Genomic DNA, 25,022 nt, shown 5'->3' with positions numbered 1-25,022 from the left:
TTTCATTTAAATTTGTTTTCACATTATTTGAAATGTTATTATCAGAAATTTTTACTTTGATTTTGTTTTCTGTATTATTATTATTATAATATCATTGYTGTTATTGTTATCAATAATATTTTYTYGATTTTCTTATAATTATTGATTATATTATTGGTCTCTTGTTTTGTTAACAACTTTTTACAGCACAATAGTTGTATCAAATCGTCACACATTTTAATATATAATTTTTTAACTACTGTCTCGTTGTGTTTAAAATATTCAAATAATTTATACGGAATATATAACTTTTTKGATATATATTTAATATATATAATTAATAATTAAAATTTTTAAAACTTAGTTTAGTGTTAAAAATATATTATAAATGTTTTGTCAAACAATGAATATACAGTATATAAATGTTGTTAATATTAGAGTATAAACATACGACATATTGAAAGCTCGGTTATCTCCAGTGGGCAGTTCCCTTCAGTTACTACAATACAATATGTGTTGGTATATAAACAGTAGTACTGTAGTAGTTGTGTTGGTTTATTATTAAGACTCGTTTAAGACATTTGCTTATGTATGTACTGTATGTATATGTGGGAAAAGTAGTGCAGAAACGGCCAACCAATTTCTAGGAACAGTTAATCGCTTCAATAGGTTTCGTGTCCTTCAAATGAGTCTTAGCTAAACTACCTGAGCCTTTCACTAGCAGTGTTAAAGTTAGCATTGTTAACTAGGTTATTTTAATAATATGATAAAATTATAAAGTTTGTTTTACCACAAAATTATTAACAAAGATTGATTGGTCATTAATAATAACTCATTATACAAAATAATTAATTTTATTGATTAATATAAAATACTATAAAATAGTAATTAAAATTTTAACTTYATATTATTATATTCAATATTTTATTTTTTGTTGTTATTAAAAAACAAATACCTGTACTTTAATGTAATACAGGAAAGCAAAACAAATAAAGAGTAAATTTATGTAAAATTCAATTACATATTATTTGTTTGCTTTCCAACATTATATAAATGTTATGCAGTAAAATAAAGATATTATAAAGTATTTYTAATTTWGTTAWTTTTAAKATTTATTTTATATATTAATTATCAAAATACAATTTATATATAATAATTATTCAGAAATATCTATTTATAAYTAAAATATTTAATTAACATTTATATATATTATTAAGTAATATTTAAAAAATCAAATTTGTCTCAAATAAATCATACGATAAATGCTTCGAAAGTGAATTAGGGCTCCGATTGTGACCAATGAATGAAATATTTGGTGCGATTGCGGCCAGAGATCACATTTTCCSGGAAAATACTTTTCGGGTATCCTTAAGGCATAGATTACGGCTCCCAAAACATACACCATTCCCTGTAAGACTACCAGTGACCAGCAGTACATAAACTGTGGTTCYAGTATATAATATAAATGCAAACCGGGCACCACATTGGACAGTCCGAATACCAAAAACACCAGTGCCCGTAACGGTTTATAAACTGGTGTAGCAAACTTTGGGTACAGCGATATGGTCAGTGCAACACAAAACAATGTTGTACCGGCACCGGTATAAATGTAAAACCATTTCATGTACTGAGTATAGAAGCCGTAGTAAAAACACGGTATCATTGAACAGATAATTTGTAACGAAATACCACAAAAGTCTAGCGCGTGAAACACGTGACACACACCCGGTGAATGACATTTGCAAGTGTGATATACGGTTGACAACAAATGACATACCAATGCACCGGTAAAATAGACGCCGAGCATCAGTTTGTCCATTGGTAAGAGTGTGTGTTTGTGTGGACCAATTGCCAACAATGACAATGAGATTATAACAAACACAACAAAACCGACCAAATGTGTCCATATATTACCGGTTTCAGAGTGTATGCGAAATATTGAGCCAAAACATAACCGAAAGGACGGCAACACTGGCCGATGTTGGCCGCGGATGTAATTGTTGTCACGTAAAAACTTGGGCAATGAATCGTACACTACTGTAGTCCAGTGCTGAACGTTAGGATCAACTGTTGGTGATGTCGTTGATGTTTCGTAACTTGATTTTTGTCGATATTTTAAATTATTCATATTTTTTGTTAATTATTTATAACTAAAAAACACGTTATATAAAAAATATATGAAGAAATGATGACGAAAATTATAAAATAAAATTTATTAATTAATTTAAAAATTGATCTAATAATTTAAATGACATTTTAAATTAATTCAAAAATATTAATTTTAAATCATTATATAGTTTGTGAAAAATATTTATATTAATATATGGTTAGTTTACGGATGTTAAATGATAATAAATGTACTCAATTTTATTAATTTAATGACTAATAAATAAAAATTATAAGACATACAGTATTGTCCAGTAAAAAAATATAAACTATTGATATTTGAATATTGTGTAATAAACAAATACAAAATTCATAATCGGATTTTATTAAACATTCAAAACATAACTATTTAAAAATAAAACACTTCCATAATGACCTTGGTAGTATTATTACTTAAAATAGTATATTACAATTAGTGTATTATATGACTGTGAATAAACATATAAATTATATAATATAATGTGTATAAATGTCATAAACAGGTACTTATGAGTACAAAATTCAAAGTCTAGTGATCAATGAAACAATTTTATTTGATAATGTTTTTTAATGCATTTTAATTACTTTAAATATTTTAACAGTATTATAAAACAGTATAAAATAATTAAATGGTGTGACCATTACTTATTTTTGAGATAAATATCATCCAATAACTTTTTAATATGTTTTATTGCAAATTCAAATTGTATGAATAAGACGATTAATCTTATAAAACTCATTAAATAAAGTATGAATCATAAATTGTAATTAAATTTAAATAAATATAGATTAAAATATTAATTAAAAGTTATTCATATCCGCATTAAAATTTATATAACTAATATAAATTTTATGTTTAATATTTATTATAATTTTAATCATTATATAATCATATTATTAAGAAAAATATATACTTTACTTAAATTTTTCGCCAAAGTTATAAACTAACAAATAATAGCGAAAATATCTTATAATTATCTGTAATTAAAATAAAATAATAATTATTTTAAGTATAAATAGTAATTTATATTAATTGAATAGTAAATATACTACAATACCTGATAAAATAGTGTAAATGTTAAGACATGAGCTGTCGGACCTAAAGTTAAACCAATTTTACGTTTAGAGGACAGACGTTCAAAATAAGCCATTAGTTGTAGTTTGAATCGCAACCGAACCGGATATCCATTGATACGCCACTGAAGTCGTGATAATGATAAACACGTGCTGTGGATATCACGCGAGAGACGTGCAAACAAGTATTGAACAATAAATATGACTAACAATGTTAGGAATATAGATAATCCAAACAATATCTTAACATCATAATTTAATGGCATAAATAAAAATTGATGGATTAGTATTAAATTTATAGGTATTAATTGGATAAATACTGTTAAATAAATTTCAGACCAAAATTTGTTTTGTTTGACAAAATTTAAACAAAATATATTGTGATCTCTCATAAATTTGTTTATATTTTTATAATTTATGTAATTATTATTAATTAATTGTGAATTTTTGGTGTTTATTAGTTTAATTATATTTATATTGATTTGCTTAATAAGTAATGTTGAAATTTTATTGAGTAAAAATATACAAATTAAACTAAATGTACTATCATTGCTTAAAGTATACAATGGTATTATTTGTAACAATTGCCAGATAAGTGATGTGCAAAATGTCTTAAATGTATAATATCTAATAATTATTGATATCCATAATAGTGACACTGAAAAATCTGATTTAGAAAAACATAATTAATTTTAATTAATTTTTACTTTAATTATAACTGAATGAATACTTACAAAAATAAGCGCAAGAAATAGTAAAAACATAACAAATAAATTTAGTATATAATATAACTTTTGATAATAGCATCAAACTGTTATCAATGCCTTTAATCAAATTATGACCATGGTCAGTATTATGTCCCCTGATTACATCAATAGATATTCGCCATGTTAGATTTTTTGTAGTCAAATGATAATGCTTAAATAGATTACTGAAAAATATGTCCACCAAAATTATCATTATAACATTGTATTGATAAATTCCACCGATAAAGTTAGCAATGTCAAACAATATTATTTGTATGTTTTCATCATTGTTATAAAATAATAAATATACCGATTTAAAAATTGATGCTAAAAATGTAGCATACACAAAATATTCAATATAAGTATTACGATAATTATAGTCAACTTTTTTGCGAAATTTATTTAAATAATAATCAATCAAAATATAATTAATATGATTATTAGTATCTGGTTTATCCATTATTGTAAATTAATAATGTTATTTAGTTAATTGTATTAAATAGTAATTAACAAGATTTTTACAAGTATATATATATATATATATATATATATATATTTATATTAATTGTTTTAAAATAATACTTATTCTAATAAAGATTATATTTTTGCATATTTTGCATAATATTTAGATTATTAGGAATTATTTTTATCATTAAATATGTAATTATATCTAAATGTATGTAAAAATAACTGTATATATAAATTTATAACATAAATGCAAATGATGAAATAAATTATAATATACAGTTTTAATAATAAATACTATAATAAATAGTGTCTTGATTTCCAACTAAAAAAATTATTTTGTCGGTTCAACGCTTATAACTGGGACTTAATATGTCCACTGAAGTTGACCAGTGGACGCTATTTCCGAAATTTTATTATAACTATAAATAACTATTTGTTGGGTTAGAAACTATAAAAACTTATAAATAACTATTTCAATGATTTTGAAAAATATAAGCATAAAATTGTAAAATTAAGCACAAATATATGTAAAAACAAAAAAGTAATAGTTATATAAATTATATAAAATGTGTAAACTGTTATCAACTCATATTACTTTTTTAACAATAGAAATAATTAGTTTATTTATATAAATAATTTTTGTAAATATACTGAAAACAAGTGAATTATATATGAGTTGAAATATTTATAAGAAAATAAATAACTATTTCAATAWTTATTTGGCTTTTTTGGCAACTATATACAACTATTTAATACAGTTTAAATAACTATTTTAACAACTATTTGACTTTTTTTAGCAAATATTATAACAACTATTTCATAGAGTATAAAAAATTATTAATCAATATACTAATAATAAATAAAATCTAAAGTATTTCAACATATCAAAGTAATTATAATTATGCAATTTTATAAAATAATAATAATAARAGTAATTATGCTATATAAAATTTTAACCATTATAAAAAATATTAATTTATATTTAAAAAAAATAATTGTATTTATAGTAAAATTTTATTTGAAAAACAACGTTTTCGATTATTTTATGGCGTATAGGGGGGATGACAAAAATATAAAAAAATTTTGGGGTATAGGGTGGGTAAACAATATTTATTTTTTTAAACGACAATTGTTGTCTAATTTAAGTAAATTCCCTACAAAATTCCCGTAAATTCCATATAAATTTCATATAAATTTCCTGAATAAAAGAAAATATTCCCAACTTAATTCCTTAATACTCTCAAAATATTTTATTAAACTCAATATTTATTTTAACATAARCTTAAAAAATAATAAATAGTTTTCCATAAAAACATATTAAGGTTAAAAAATATTATGATTTGAAGGTATAATAGTATAATATATATTAAACATTTAGTACACAAAAAATTACAATATTTGTGATATGAATATTGAATTTAAAATTGAAAAATAAAATATTTTTTTATAACTAAAAAATAATTAAATATTTTCATCATTTTCCAGAAAAATTGGGGGAATTATTATTGAATTTTCTCCCTGGTGATCTCAGGGGGGGGGGATGGCATTACTTCCCTACCCACCAGACGCAAACCTTATATCATTAAAAAATATTTTTAATATCATTATAATATTTATAGTTATACTCATTTTTATAATAGTATTAATCATTATTTTTAACATTACTGACAAAATATGAATATTAAATTAAAATTTATATTATAAGTTTACATTTAACTAAATATGTTCAGTATTTATATATTAATAGTTATTAAATAGTTTAATATTAGGAAAACAGGTCACTATTTTATTTAAATGGTAATATTATAATCTACTGTAGTTGTAAAAGTAGATGGGTAATTGTTACTAATGAAATAATTTTTATTGAAAATAATAATATAATTTTATGTATTTAAGTGCGTGAAATAAATTATATATATATTCCAGTATTATTGAATATAATAAATTAAAATATATTTAAGAACTTTAAGTCTAAATTTATGTAAATGTAATTTTTTTATAAATGTTGTGTTATTTTAGTATAATTGGACTGAAATTGATCGATAAGTGCGTTGATGAACATAAATCAACAAAAATTTATGCAATATTATCGAAAAATCTATAGTAAACATCACATTAAAAATCTGTTAGACATTAGTTATTAATAATAGTAATTGAGCTTAAAATAACTTTTTTATTAATATTCAATAATATTTGAATAAATATTTTTATTTAAACTTCAAATTAAAAATACATATTGTATTTTTTATTAATTTTAATATATATATATATATATATAAAACTGTGGATATAAGTCATAACATTAGAAATCACACCAAATATTATATTGAATTTATGGGTTAACTGAAAAATCTGTAAAAATAAATAGATAATGTAATTACAATATTTATTTACAGTATAATAAGTGAAATATAATAAAATACCATTAAAGTATAATAACTAAATTAGTTTCAATAAATATAACAATTCATTTTAGTGAAGCAGAAAGTTTATGAACCAATAAATAATATCGAAAATATTTAATTAATATCTAAATTATAAAAAGTTTATTGAAATTAATATCATACAAATAAATAGTACAACTATTTGGATAAATATTTCTGATAAAACACAAATACCTTGCAAAACAAATTAAATGTCAAAACATGATTAGTCGGTCCAAAGGTTATACCGATTTTACGTTTACTGGACAGTCGTTCAAAGTATGACATCAGTTGTAGTTTGAATCGCATCCGAAACGGGTATCCATTGATCTGCCACTCAAAACGTGACAGCAATAGACACATGCGATGAATACCTTTCGATATTTTTGACAATAAATATTGAATAACAAATATCATTATAAACATAAAAATCAATAAAATTATAATGACTACTACAACATGAATGTCTAGTTTCTCAAAAAATAGCTCATCAATTATAATTAAATTAATTGGTATAATAATTATGAAATAAGCGAAATATAAATTAGACCAAAATCTATTAATATCAGTAAAATATAAACAATATTCATTGTGTTCTCTCATAAACGTTTGCAACGATATGTATAACTGATGTATATTTGTTTTAATTGATTTGAAACTATTATTAATACAAAATACTCTATTATTCATTGAATGAATAGTATGATTGCCGCTATAACTAAGTATTATTACAAATGTGATAACCATAAGAAAATCAGTTATGAATTGATAGAAACAAATTAAATGCGGTAATTGAAAGATTAGAGATGCCATAAATGTTTCAAATCTATAGAATCTAATGATTGTTAAAATCCATACGATTAACATCAGGATAACTACACAAATAAAAATACAATAGTCTTAAATTAATTTTTTTGTTTAGATAAATAACTTATATAGTATAAGTTATACTGTTTAAAATTTATGTTAAAAATAGATAAATTATTTACCTAAAATTGCATGTACTAGAGTTAAAATCGTATAGCAATAACCCGTAAATTTACTTAATTTATGGCAACTGTTTATATCCAATTCAATGTTAAGTAGTTTATATTGTTTTGGTATACGTCCACGTAATAATTCAAATATCATATACCATTGCATGTGCTGATTGTTTATGTGAAAATTATAATACAAATAGATAGCAAATATTTGACTGAGCACTTCAATCAATTTGTTGTAATATGAATATATATTACCAACAAATTGAATGTCATATAACAAAATACGGGTTTCATAGTTAGCTTGAATTAAATAAATAATTTTAATAACAGTCATTGAATGCAAAGCTATTAAAAAATAATCATAAAATGTTTTTGACGTTTTTCTAGTTAATCTAAAGCTTAATCTATCGAGATATGAATCAATTATCCAATTATGACATGGCTTTAATGATGAGATTAATTTTTGATAATCCATATGATTATGATTAGTGTTACTAATTTTCTTAATGTATAAATTATAAAATTAATTAATAAAATATTAAAAACATAAATATAATTAACATAATTAACTAAAAAATAATATTACTAAATGCTTTTAATTTTAATAAATGAATACTAAAATAAACATTAATGATATTTCTTTTATGAATAATAATTTAATATATTTTTAAAGAGAACTCTCTTATAAATTAAATGAAATATATTATTCTTTATAGAATTAGTCTAAAATGCAATTTATTTTTTAAAAATTATTAAATAAATATTTGTTAAATTCAATTTAAGTCTAAAGWCAATATAAATTTTAAAAAATAATTTAATAATTTATTAAATTTTTAATAACTACATATRAAATTATATCGATTTTAGTGATTAAGTTTAATTAAAATACGTTAAGTAAATAAGTATAAGCACTTAATATTGTTTATTAATAAAATATTATATTAATAAATATAAAATTCGTAATATTAAAAACATGAATTATATCAATATTTGGGAATATTTTACATTAAATAATACACTTAATTAACTTTTTTAAAAATAATTTAATAAATAATATCTAAGAAATTAATTATAATATTTCTAAGTTTTATTTAACACTTTTTTAGTTAACAAATTAATATTGAATTCACAACAACAACATATTATTTTGTTTCTTCTGAATTTTAAAAAAAACTGTATAATCATTATTTAAAAATTTTACGAATCTCATAAAATTATTTTTATAATACCAAAAAAAAAAGTTTAATTAATAAATAAAATTAATACATATATATAACTTTGCTATTTTATTATAAACAATAAATACTTTGATTTAAAAAGAATAATTTAATTTTATACTAATTTACAATAAATATTTATTATTATAATAATTATTTTTATTTAATAAAATATATAATAATATAATATATTAAGATTATACTGTATATTATAATTTCTATTTATTTTAGTGTAACTGCAAATTTATGAACCAATAAATAATATCGAAAGTATTTTAATAATATCTAAAATAAAAATATATTTATATATTAGTATCAAATTCATAAATAATAAAATTTTAATATATTTTGCTAAAACCTGACAAAACAAATTAAATGTCAGCACATTATCTGTCGGACCAAATGTTAATCCAATTTTACGTTTACTGGACAGTCGTTCAAAGTATGACATCAGTTGTAGTTTGAATCGCATCCGAAACGGGTATCCATTGATCTGCCACTCAAAACGTGACAGCAATAGACACGTGCGGTGAATACTTTTAGATAATTTTGCCAAATAATATTGTATAACAAATACTACAATAAACATTAATATTAAAGTTATTATAATAAGGACTACAATATGAATGTCTAGTTTCTCAAACAATAGCATATTAATTATTATTAGATTAATTGGTGTCATTGTTAGCAAATAACCGCAATATTGTTTCGACCAAAACTTATTGATATCAGTTAATAGTAAACAATATTCATTGTGTTCTCTCATAAATGTTTGAAACGATAAATATAACTGATATGTATCTGTTTGACTAAATTTTAATTTATTTAAACCAAATACTCTGTCATTAATAGTATCTATAATTTGGTTTTCATTATAACTGATTATTATTACAAATGTTAGTGCCATTAACATATCTGTTATAAATTGATATGTGCCAATTAAATACGACACTTGATATAAAAGTGATGCTAAAAATGTTTCAATTGTATAGAATCTGATAATTGTAAATATCCACATTAATACCATCAAAATAACTGCAATTAWAAWTTTTTATTTAATAACAACAATGAWTTTATAATAAAATAATAGCTATTATATTATATATAATATTTAATCATATAAACTAAAATTTATGTTCAACATAATTTTAGATTTTTTCAGTTTTATTATTTTACATATTTTAATATAAATTGCATTTTTTTAATTTTATTAATTACTTACAAACAGTTGCATGTATTGGGGTAAAGAGCATATAGCATAATCTAGCTAATTTATTTAATTTATAGCATTTGTGCATGTCCAATTTAATGTTAATTAATTTATATTGAGTTTGTATACGTCCACGTAACAATTCAAATATCATACACCATTGCATATTTTGATTTTTTACATAAAGATTAATATAAGTAAACCAGGCAAAAATTATAGCTAACATCAAAATCGATTGATTGTATTGATAAATACCGCCAACTAATTGAGCAATGTCATATAACAATATACGGGTCTCATAGTTAACTTTGATTAAATAAATTGTTTTAATTAAGTTAAATACAAACACAGATAATATAAATAAATCAAAAAACGTATATGATTTTAAATTAGTTAATTTATTGTTTAATTTATCAAGATATGAGTCAATTATCCAATTATGACATGGCTTTAATGTTGAGATTAATTTTTCATAATCCATCCTAATTTTCAATACCTAAACTTATTAATTTATAWGTGTAATTAAATTTTTAATGTAAAAATTATTAAAAACTAGATATAAAAATAATTAAATATATAAATACTATTATTGATTTCTGACTATCAATTTACAAATAATGAGACAAACATTAGAGATAATAACTACTGTACTATAAATAATACTAATAAATATATGCAAATAATTAGTTACATCAAATGATAATACATCTGTACTGTAAAGTAGTCTAAGTTTTACTCATTTATAAATATATAAATATTTCATAATACAGTACACAATAATTATAGGTAATTAATYACGAAATAATGTAATCTTAAAAATTCAATTTATAACTAAAAACATTTATATAATATATAAATATTAGTTATAAGAAAATCTAATTTTCACTAATTATAAGTTTTATAAGATATATTATTTTTTTAAAAATATAAGATTTGTTAATAAAACTATATATACAGTACACTCATATTGATCTCAAAGTTTAATATTGAACTACATTAATAAAATAAAATAACTACAATTTACTTAATTAAAATATTTTATATGTTAAATTACTTAAGTTTTATGTTAATAAAAAATACAATATACAGATATATGACTAATATTTATTTATTTTAATAATTTTACTGATTAAATACAATAATAACAAATTTATTTTAAAAACAATTAATTAGMTTGAATCAAATAGATTGTTTTAATAAAGTTTATTAAATATAATGTTAATATAATATAATCATAAAATGTTAGTGAAGTTAATTAGTTTAATGTCTAATGAGTTGAGATATGAATTAATTATCCAATTATGACATGACTTTAATGTTTAATAATTTATTAATTAAAACAAAATGTAATGTTTTAAATAAATTACTTATTTAAATATTTTGGATTTTATATTATATTAAAGGATTAAAATTGATTAAATAATTTATAAACAAGTGTTTTGTTGATAGTAATTATATATCAGTATATTATTATAATATAATACATTTACTTTTCACTTAACAATTATGTATTTGTAAAGTTGTAAAACAATTCATTGCTTAACACTTTATTATTTTATTATAAGTTATAATTAAAAATCACAAAATAAGTTAATTATTATCATAAGTGCATTTTTATATAAATATTAATCAATAAAATTATATAATACATTTCATCAATAAAACTTTATATGTTTATTAAAAATACACTTTTGTTCATTTCAATGCTAAAATTTAATCGAAATAGTGTTTAATATAATAATTTTAAACATTTAATGAGATAAATATTAAATAATATATTTATAATAATGACTATATTTTAAAAATTAATACAAATATTAAACAATAACTATCATTAAAATTATTGTTAAATACTCTCAATGAAATTCTAGACAATTAATTTATGATCAAAATATTTTTTAAACTACATTTCATTTATGATATCTTTTAGTTTATATCTAACGATATATAAAATAATACAATATTGATAGATATATAAAAMATTAATTTTAATATCTATGAATTCACTTAATTTATTGATAATCTTTGACAATACAATAMAACTTTCCAATAAAATCAATAACTTAGGGTTTAATAGTTGATAGAACATGAAAAAAGATTCTCTGGGAATTTCCAGGGAATACAGAAAATTTAAAACTTTAGGAAATCTAAAAACTAGGAAAGGGTTTAACCCTAATCAGATAACTATAGTACTCATATTATAGTTGAAAACAATTACATCTACAACAAAGGTTAGTGTACTAAATAAAAATAATATGATTTATTATAATAAATAATTTTATATTATGATTATGATTATTGTTATTATTGATATATTTGATAGTTCTTTATACTTGACGATTATTTCAATGTGACAGCAAATTTATGAACYAATAAATAATATCGAAAGTATTTTAATAATATCTAAAAATACAAAATATATTATAAAATATTAAATAAATAAACAATTTATTACTTATAGTACTTTATTATAAAACACAAATACCTGACAAAACAAATTAAATGTCAACACATTATCAGTTGGACCAAAAGTTATACCGATTTTACGATTACTGGACAATCGCTCAAAATATGACATCAATTGTAGTTTGAATCGCATCCGAAACGGGTATCCATTGATCTGCCACTCAAAACATGACAGCAATAGACACGTGCGGTGAATATTTTGTGACATTTTTGCCAAAAGATATTGTATGATAACTACCATTATAAACATTAATTTAAGTGATATTATAAAACCGATTACAATATGTAAATCTAGTTTCTCAAACAATAGCATATTAAGTATTATTAGATTAATTGGTGTCATTGTCAGCAAATAACCGCAATATAGTTTCGACCAAAACCTATTGATATCACTGAATAGCAAACAATATTCGTTGTGTTCTTTCATAAACGTTTGCAATGATAGATATAATTGATATGTATTTATAGATTTAAATCTTAAATTATTAATACGAAATATTCTGTCGTTTACAGTATTAATAACAAAATTGCCGATAAAACTGAGTATTATTACAAATGTTAGTCCCATTAACATATCGGTCAGAAATTGATAAATAGATATAAACAAAAGTAATTGAAATATAAGAGAAGCCATAAATGTTTCAATTGTATAAAAGTTTATTATTGTAGAGATCCACATTAATACAAATATGCTAACTAATAAAATAAAATACAATAATAATATATTAATTTACTTATATTTAATTTAATTAAATTAATTATTAATAATGATAGCGACAGTGATATTTCAAATAATAAATATTCCTATATTTCATTATTGCAAACATTTTAAATCTTTATTTTTCAATATAATGTTACTTTTTACTTAATTGTATATTTATCTTAAATTYAAACTTATAATGAAGACATTCCTACTCCCAATGCTATTAAGTCCTTTAGTAATTTAATTTGTTTATAATTTTAAGATTTTAAAAATATATTTATATAATTAATTAGTTATATCTTATTTAACAAGTTAGGTAAAAATAATTTAAACTTGATATTTTGTATTATTATAATATTTAAATTACTTACCAAAAGTTGAGTGCATTAGAGTAAAAAACATATAACAGTATCTTGTACATTTATTTAATTTATAACATTTGTTTCTATCTAATTCAATGTTAATTTGTTTATATTGATATTGTATTGGGTTATGTCCACGTAACAATTCAAATATTAAACACCATTGCATGTTATTATTTTTTATATAAAAATATATATACGTATACAAACCATATATGATACTAAATATTATAATTGATTGATTGTATGCATATATACCGCCAATAAACTTAGCAATGTCATATAGAAAAACACTTGTTTGAAAGTTAGCTTGAATCAAATAAAATGTTTTAATTGCATTTATTGTATATAAAGTTATTATAAAATAATCATAAAAACTTATTGAATTTAAACTGGATAATTTAGAGTTTAATGAATCAAGATATGAATCAATTATCCAATTATGACATGGCTTTAATGTTGAAAATAATTTATAATAATTCATATTTTAAAGTAATATAATTTGTAACTGAATTCACTAATTTACTTATGTAATTATTTTTAATTATAAAATAATATGTTAAAAATGTGAATTATGTTATTAATGTATATAATGTAATGTAAATAAGTATATAACAAATAAGATAAACATTATTAATTATAATTACTATAACCAATAATTTTAGTATTTCATATAATAAACTAAAAACATTATGAATACAACAAATTATATTAAGATTATGTACAGTAGAGTATTTAATATAACTGTAAATTTATACGGTATAGTATATTACTTATTTTTATGATATATTAATATATAATAATATAATAGTTTTTTATAAAATAAAATGAATAAAACACGCATAAATGCAATTATTATTATAAATATCTCTTCGGGAACATAGAAAAAATGGCGGTCAAAGTAAAAAAATTTAGGTAAAAATTTTAAAGTTTAGAATTGTATAGAGTATAAAAATAAGATATAATAAATCAAAATTATTTTATTTTAAAATGGCGGCAAAAGTATAAAAAATTTTAGGTAAATTTTAACGTTTAGAATTATATAGAGGATCAAAAATAGGATGTAATAGATCTAAATTATTATTTTATTTTTTTCAAAAAAATGGTAGCAAAAGTATGATTATATTTTGTCATACTGAATAATTTGATCCCTCACATTACTATAGTTGTTTATTTTGTCATACCGAGTCATTTGATACCCTACATGACTAATGTTTAGTTTATTTTGTCATACCGAGTCATTTGATACCCTTCATGACTAATGTTTAGTTTATTTTGTCATACCGAGTCTTTTGACTATATGACTAAAACCAACTAACAATTAATTTGAGAACATAATATTTTATCTCGTCAAAGTTTTTTTCTGATAATGCTTTCTAGCATTCTTAACTGGTTTAATATAAATTGCATTTTTTAATTTTATTAATCACTTACTTAAAGTTGTATGTATTGGGGTAAAGAGCATATAGCCTAATCTAGCTAATTTAATATAAATAAATCATAAAACGTTTTTTATTGTTTAATTTATCAAGATATGAGTTAATTATCCAATTATGACATGGCTTTAATGTTGAGATTAATTTTTCATAATCCATCCTAATTTTCAATACCTAAACTTATTAATTTATATGTGTAGTTAAATTTTTAATGTAAAAATTAGATATAAAAATAATTAAATATATAAATCTTATTATTGATTTCTGACTATCAATTTACAAATAATTAGACAAACATTAGAGATAATAACTACTGTACTATAAATAATACTAATAAATATATGCAAATAATTAGTTACATGAAATCATAATACATCTGTACTGTAAAGTAGTCTAAGTTTTACTCATTTATAAATATATAAATATTTCATAATACAGTACACAATAATTATAGGTAATTAATCACGAAATAATGTAATCTTAAAAATTCAATTTATAACTAAAAACATTTATATAATATATTGTTGCGGTTGTGTTATCTTTAAGGGACTTCCCAACCACAGGTAGTTTTGTTATGATTAGTTAGATCGGTCAATAGGACAGAAATTGTCTTAATTGACCGGTCGGTAAATCGGTATGAGACCAGTACTCGACACTCCAACTAATCAAAGTAACAGTTGTCTCGCGTGGGTCCGATTGAGACCAACAACTGATTGTAGTATCAACTGGTCGGCGAGTAATTGACTTAACAGTTGATGATAGGATTGCTTGAATGCCACGGTGTGTGTGTCACTCAAACAATAGACAGATCTGCAGTAGTGGTGAAGTTTCCTAATATACTTGAATGACTTCTAGACTTCAGAGTTCAGTTGAATAGGTGAACTAGTGATGTGACGTTTCAATGACTTTAATCACAATTAATATTAATTCAATTTATTTAATAATAAGATAAAAATGTATGAATACAATGGTTGTTARCTGTAGGTATTATAAGCACATGTAGTTGAGTGTAATAGTATGATATTACTGTCTAAAATGTAAGTACAGTTTGGCGGTTAGGTATACACTCTCTATCAATGGCRGTGTAGCAKTACATTGGGTTTTTATAGTGTGTGTGAGATATAGGTATGTAATGGTATTAAATGGGTAGCTATTGGTCAGTTCAAATAAAAGACGGTTAGTCGGTTAGATCGGTCTAATGGTGCCAATAGGATGACCTAAATGACCGATCGTACCAGGAATAGGTGTAAATGAATAGTTGTAGGCAATAAAAGTAGTTAAATATAATATGGAATGTATTAAAAATAGGTATCAATTAAAAAGTATACAAAAATAGGTATTCAAAATTATAGCTAAAATTAATATAATAGATATCCTCAACAATATAAATATTAGTTATAAGAAAATCTAATTTTCACTAATTACAAGTTTTATAAGATATATTATTTTTTTAAAAATATAACATTTGTTAATAAAACTATATATACAGTCATATTGATCTCAAAGTTTTATACTGAACTATATTAATAAATAAAATAATTACAATTTACTTAAAGTTTTATGTTAATAAAAAAATACAATATACAGATATATGACTAATATTTATTTATTTTAATAAACAAAATTTATCATTTTATTTGTAAACAAAATTACAAAGTTTATTTATTTTACTGACTAAATACAATAATAACAAATTTAATTTAAAAACAAGTATTTAGCTTGAATCAAATTGATTGCTTTAATAAAGTTTWTTGAATACAATGTTAGTATAATATAATCATAAAATGTTAGTGAAGTAATTAATTTAATGTTTAATGAGTTGAGATATGAATTAATTATCCAATTATGACATGACTTTAATGTTTAAATTAATTATTAATAATTTATAATTCAAAACAATTTTTTTTGTGCTTTAAATAAATTACTTTTAGAGTACATATACGGACTCCTTTCAGGAGTTCGTTAAAATCACGAAATAAGTCAATTATTATAATAAATGCATTTTTATATAAATATTAATCAATAAAATTATATAATACATTACATTTATTACATTTTTATTCATTTCAATGCAAAAATTTAATCGAAATAGTGTCTAATATAATAACTTTAAACATTTAATGAAATTAATATCAAATAATATATTTATAATAATGATTATATTTTAAAAATTAATACAAATATTAAACAATAACTATCATTAAAATTATTGTTAAATACTCTCACTTAAATTCTAGACAATTAATTTATGATCAAAATAATGTTTAACTACATTTCATTTATGATATCTTTTAGTTTATATCTAACGATATATAAAATAATGCAATATTGATAGATATATAAAACATTAATTTTWATATCTATGAATTCACTTAATTTATKGATACTCTTTGACAATACAATACAACTTTCCAATAAAATCAATAACTTAGGGTTCAATAGTTGATAGAACATGAAAATAGATTCTCTGGGAATTTCCAGGGAAACAGAAAATTTAAAACTAGGAAATCTAAAAACTAGGGATTGAACCCTAACCAGATAACTATAGTACTCATATTATTGTTGAAAACAATTACTTATACAACTATTTTTTAAAGGTTAGTGTATTAAACAATAATATGATTTATTATAATAAATAATGTTATATTATGATTATKATTATTATTATTATTGATATATTTGACTATTATTCATATAGTTCTTTATACTTGACAATTATTTCAATGTGACAGCAAATTTATGAACCAATAAATAATATCGAAAGTATTTTAATAATATCTAAAAATATATTATAAAATATTAAATAAATAAACAATTTATTACTTATAGTACTTTATTATAAAACACAAATACCTGACAAAAAAATTAAATGTCAACACATTATCAGTTGGACCAAAGGTTATACCGATTTTACGATTACTGGACAGTCGTTCAAAATATGACATCAGTTGTAGTTTGAATCGCATCCGAAACGGGTATCCATTGATCTGCCACTCAAAACGTGACAGCAATAGACACGTGCGGTGAATATTTTGTGACATTTTTGCCAAAAGATATTGTATGATAACTACCATTATAAACATTAATTTAAGTAATATTATACCACCGATAACAATATGTAAGTCTAGTTTCTCAAACAATAGCATATTAAGTATTATTAGATTAATTGGTGTCATTGTCAGCAAATAACCGCAATATAGTTTCGACCAAAACCTATTGATATCACTGAATAGCAAACAATATTCGTTGTGCTCTTTCATAAACGTTTGCAATGATATATATAATTGATATGTATTTATAGATTTAAATCTTAAATTATTAAAACGAAATATTCTGTCGTTTATAGTTTTAATAACAAAATTGCCGTTTAAACTGAGTATTATTACAAATGTTAGTCCCATTAACATATCGGTCAGAAATTGATAAATAGATATAAACAAAAGTAATTGAAATATAAGAGATGCCATAAATGTTTCAATTGTATAAAAGTTTATTATTGTAGAGATCCACATTAATACATATATGCTAACTATTAAAATAAAAAAACAATTTAATATATTAATTTAATTATATTTAATTAACTTAATTATTAATAATGATAGCGACAGTGATAATAATACTTATAATAATATATATCCCTATATTTCATCATTGCAAACATTTTAATTTTTTTTATTTAAATATTATTCAATATCATGTTAATTTGTAATATTTTTGTATATTTATTATTAATTTTACAATGTTAAATTTTAAATTCAAACTTATAATGGAGACATTTCTACTCTCAATGCTCTTAATTCTTTTAGTAATTTAATTTGCTAATATATTTATATAATTAATTAGTTATATCTTGTTTAACAAGTTAAGTAAAAATAATTTAAACTTGATACTTTATATTATTAGTATTATAATATTTAAATTACTTACTTAAAGTTGAGTGCATTAGAATAAAAATCATATAACAGTATCTTGTACATTTATTTAATTTATAACATTTGTTTATATCTAATTCAATGTTAATTTGTTTATATCGATATTGCATTGGCTTATGTCCACGTAATAATTCAAATATTAAGCACCATTGCATATTATTATTATTTATATAAAAATTTATATAAGTATATAAACCATATATGATACTAAATATTATAATTGATTGATTGTATGCATATATACCGCCAATAAACTTAGCAATGTCATATAGAAAAACACTTGTTTGAAAGTTAGCTTGAATCAAATAAAATGTTTTAATTGCATTTATTGTATATAAAGTTATTATAAAATAACCATAAAAACTTATTGAATTTAAACTGGATAATTTAGAGTTTAATGAATCAAGATATGAATCAATTATCCAATTATGACATGGCTTTAATGTTGAAAATAATTTATAATAATTCATATTTTAAAGTAACTAAATTCACTACTTATGTAATTATTTTTAATTATAAAATAATATGTTTAAGATGTGAATTATGTTTTTAATTTGTATATTACAAATAAGATAAATATTATTAATTATAATTACTATAAACAACTAAACAACAGTATTTCATATAATAAATTACAAATAATATTGAATATAACAAATTATATTAAGATTATGTACATTAGAGTATTTAATATACAGTATATATTATATACTGTAAATTTATACAGTATAGTATATTACTTATTTTTATGTTATATAAATGTTGTATAATAATATAATAGTTTTATACAAAATACAATGAATAAAGCACGCATAAATGTAATTATTATTATAAATTATAATAAATAAATTTATAATTATTGTTTGAAAGAAATGCTAAAATGCAAAATATAATTTCAATATAAAATATTAATTTTGGATTTTTTTTATTCGCAAAATATAAAAATAATTTATGATATTTTATCTACAAGTCAAAAATCTAAACAATTGTATTGATTTAAATATTTAAATTATTGTATTTTGAATACATTAACAAAATAATTATCTCTACTTAAAAGGCAGTTAAATAAATGAACCAGAACAACCATTAAAATGCACAAATTATATTTTAATAATAATCAATACTTACAAAAATAATATACATTTTGATTTTAATTAAAATAATAATTTTATAAATATAATAATAAATAAAAATAATATATTTATGATCAATTTTTGTTTAAAGATACAATATATACAAAATAAATATGTTTAATCAATAAAAACAAGTCTAGTATTTATTAGTATTTAAACCATATAAAGTAGTGTATCTATAATTTTTGACATTATTCATAAAAAATATTTTTATATAATAATCTTTAAATGATATAAAAAATTTATATTTTATTTCCAATAAAAATATAATTTTCGATAAAACAATACCCAAAATCAATAAACCAAATATACTATTTAGATTTTTTAGTGCAATATTTTCATAGTTAGCTATTGATGTATCCTGTTTTAAGTCAAACATAATCACATTACCCCTTAATTTGCCATACATTAGCTTCCAGTGGGCGTATAAACCACTTTGTTTTAATTGAATAATTCTATACAAGAAATAGTAATTTAAAAAAATTATATAATTTAAAATCTACATTATAACTAACATAATAGTAATAAAATTTTAGAATATCAATTATATCTAATTAAATTTTTTTTAATACATACAAATTATTAATGTTGGCCAATTTAGCATGATCAATTTTGGCATTTAATGGCATAAATACGGGTGAGTGGGCGCCTCCATCACTAGACAAGTGAACATTTTTATACAAACTGTAATCAATTTGATTTCTTGACCAATAGATCATATCGAGTATAATTTGTTTGGATATTGCAAATGCCCTAGTACCATTTATAACACTAGACATAATACCAGTTGTAAATTGTGGACTAAATATCGGTACTAATTCCTCTAATCTATACTCAATATCCGATATTTTAATATTACTATTGCCATCATCTAGTAATGGAAATCCGCGAACAGTTTTTATTTTTAAGTTAGATTTTTTGTATAAATCATCAAAATTATTGATAATTATATATGGTATCGGTTCGACCATATAGTCCAATAGATAACTACTAAACATTATCGACAAAAACATTACTAATAGCACCCACATAGCAATCACTGGTCTTTTATAGTGATTTTCAATATCAAGTGATTGTTGAAATGTTTTTGAAAATAGTAGTGTATATAAATCAAATGTAACTAGATAGATTTTATTCATATCATAATCAATTATTTTAATTATCAACGTCACTATTAGTAATATTAAAATTATTAGTAACCAAACTTTCAATTGAAAACATTGTAAATATTTGAAATACTGTTGACTATTGCTACCCATCCCTACAATATGAGCTATTGTACAACAATCTATATAATCGGTGTTTGCACTCATCGATAGTCCAAAACCTTTACTTTTTAATAGACTGTCGAAAAATCCGACTGTTTTTAATCCAAACTCATAGAGAAACATATCGGCTATATTATGTACCGTAACATTTAGAAAATCGTGTAATAAATGTACTGGCTCAAGTAGAATTAATCTAGATTTTTGTTTTTTATGACAATAAATTTAAATAAATAAATGATTAATAATAATAATAATAATATTAATCAAACTTTCAAAATAAATATAATTATTATATACCGATATTTATGTTTTCTAATTAACTCTTTGACAATCATAATCAATGGCCCGCATAGTAGCTCTTTGTCCGAAATTGTTAGATGAATGGTCGGCACAATATGCGATGCGTGAACCACTAGACTATTATTTAAATATTGATCATGGTCATTGGGTGAACAAAAATGATCAAGGGCAATCAAATTATTTGTAATATCCAAACACTCTTTACGTAACATGTTTTTTGTGTCTCCAAACAAATTGATTTATTCATATAATGTATTGTAATTTAAATATTTTTATTTTTAATAAATATTTAAATGATAATAAATATTATTGATTAATATTTTTTATAAGATATAATATCAGATAATTATTTAATGTCTATTTATTGTGATCGCATTCATCTGATCCAAACTCATTTGACTTAAACTTATTTGACCCAAATATTTATACACTAATTGGGAATATTTCTGACTTTTCTTTGTTATTTGTTTACATAGAACTTATAATTTTAGTGTTTAATTATTTTATAATATATAGTTTAACTATGTAAATTTTTATTTTATTAAATATAGTTTAATACAATTAATAAGTTTTATATTATTAACTAAACTTAATTATTTTGAATAAAATATATGTTTTTATAATACTAACTCAATTTGAGAAATTAATTTTGACTCAAATTAAAAATAAAATAAATATTTGGGTCTAATAAGTTTGTGTCTAATGAGTTTGGACTAGACCCTATTTATTGTTACATATACTGTGTAATTTATATACAGTATAAATATGTCAATTAATCATTAATATTATAATACATTTTTTTTATTAAATTACAGTATTTTCAATATTAAATTTTGAAATAATAAAGTCATCATTAATTATTTTAAATAGATTTATCATATAAATCATAAAAATACGATATTTCAATATTTTTTGTTTACTACAATATCTCTATATATTTATATATTGATATATCGACATATAAATTATAAATAAACAGTTATAAAGCTTTATAATAATAGCATATTGTTAATAAACAACAATAATAATATTATAAAATTGTATTATAAATGCTTATTAATAATCTATAAGTTTTATTTACGATTAATTTATAAACATTTTGTAATCACTATTGAATTGTTTTACTTTATTATATAAATATATTTAACACAAATTAATCAAAGTGAATGTCATTTAGGGAAAAACCTTTATAAATATAATATTTTATTTAAATAAATAATTTATTATTATTACTTATATAACACTATTTTATCGAAAAAAGTTTAGTAATTTTCATTAACAACTACTTTATTATTAGAAATGTCAATTTAAATCAATATTTAGTTTGTTATATAAAAAATTACATTTTCAAATGTCTATCTATGGGGGTAGTATACCTAAAATTGGCATTTTTGATAGCAATTGTTTTTTCAATTCCTGTGCCAGTCTATTGGTTACTTTGACGTTTATAGCGCACTGGCCTACAACACGTTTGATTGTCATCAACAATCCAATTGAAAATATGTCATTAAAGTTAGTTGACTGACAATTATTAAACAAACATGTGGTCAATGATTCGGCGTCGGGATTGACCAGTGGAATACAATCGGGTAGATCACAGACCTCTAAAATGTTTTTCAATGCCTTACAGTTGATTTTAGGCGGAAGTACACTAACTATGAATGATGTTAATTTAGGCGCCGCACAAGTGATTGCCTGTATCGCACATTGCGTTTCTGGGGTCGACTGTCCAGTCGATTGTTTTGACTGATCCGTATCGGTGTCCAACACATTGGATTTGTGATCCATGTCCTGGCAATTACTGATATAACCCCAGCAATAGATTGCAAATATTAATAATTTTAGATACATTTGGCAAAAGTATGAACTTCTTAAATCTTTAACTATAATATAAATATTTTATGTTAAATATATTAATTTTTAAAGTCCTTTATTTTTAATTATACTTAACTACTATCTCCCAACTTAATTGATAATATTTAAATAAAACAACTGTAATTAAATGCATTTATCAAAATATAAATTACAATACAAAGATATCAATTTATATAAGCAGATAATGTGTGTGAATAAAAGGTATTGTTTTTTAAAAATGAAATACAAAATATTTTTTATAAATACGATAATAAAACATATGTACTTTTAGAAAATATATAACATGTTTTGGTTTTATAGTACAATAATTCACATCAGATAAGCTGAGCGAAGCGAAGCGGGATACACAGAGGTCGACCGAAGGTCGACCGACGCGTATCCCAGTAAAATATGTGTCGAAATTACCTGCAAGGGGTCCGGGATTTTGATGTAGACGAGGTTTCTCAACGGGATGGTTTAGGGGGTCAAAAATGATGAAAAAAACCCGCTGTAGAAAAATCTCTCATTAATGAAGAAAGTGGTCAAAATAGCGGAAAACTGAAAAAATTTAAAAATATCATAACTTTTTAACGGTGATAGATAAAAGTATGGAAGCTTGACAATAATATATGTAGCAATAGATATTATAAGTTATATTAATAAYAATTTTATACCCCATCGGGAAATTAGATAAAAACCTGAAAAGGTGACATTTTCAAAAACTGAAAATTTAAAATTGGTCATAACTCAGTCAAAAACAGACTTATATTAATTTTATTACTTGAGCCTATAGTAGACATAAATTAAGATTTTTAGAGACCATTTTCAGATTTTTAGCGCCACCTGGTGAATTTTGGGAAAGGTTTAATTTATTTATAATTGATAAAAATCTTTAATAATAATATTTAATTAGTAGATATATAGTACTATAAATTTGTAATTGACAAGATTTTGGTGAGTCAACGGGTTCACCGACTTTTCGATCTTTGAAAAAAGTTTTGTATACAGTATGACAAAGTAGTGCATATTGTAAAGCTCAGCTTATCTGATGTCAAGCGGTATACTGGTTGTTAAACTTTGTTTATTTCATAGGAAATAAAGTATATTGTATGTAATATTATAATATAATTGTTTGTAAAATTAAACCTAAATATAATAATAAATTTTGTGTTTTATAAATACCGTCTGTTATAGTCAATGGGTTATTATTATTTTGTTGAGAATTGTCTAATTTATTTACTATAAAATAAATTGATTATAAATTAATACATTTATTTTATTTTTATATCTTTTTATTAGACAACCATTGCTACAGATGCTAAT

At 21.3% G+C, this 25,022-nt stretch overlaps 1 protein-coding gene across 1 annotated transcript; it reads right to left on the bottom strand.

Annotated features, from left to right (window-relative positions):
* Positions 1-1,210: 1,210 nt before the first annotated feature.
* On the bottom strand, positions 1,211-2,162 carry LOC128963310 (adiponectin receptor protein-like). The gene has a single exon (XM_054309814.1). The coding sequence runs from the start codon at positions 2,105-2,107 to the stop codon at positions 1,211-1,213; it is 897 nt and encodes a 298-aa protein (XP_054165789.1). The 5' UTR covers positions 2,108-2,162.
* Between the last annotated feature and the right edge of the window lie 22,860 nt (positions 2,163-25,022).

The sequence above is a fragment of the Oppia nitens genome, unplaced genomic scaffold (genome assembly GCF_028296485.1).
Source record: "Oppia nitens isolate AA-2021 unplaced genomic scaffold, nextdenovo-longstitch-racon4-pilon3 scaffold7_pilon_pilon_pilon, whole genome shotgun sequence".
NCBI lineage: Eukaryota > Metazoa > Arthropoda > Arachnida > Sarcoptiformes > Oppiidae > Oppia > Oppia nitens.
Note: the sequence above shows the minus strand (reverse complement) of the source record. Positions and strands in the feature narration are given on the sequence as shown.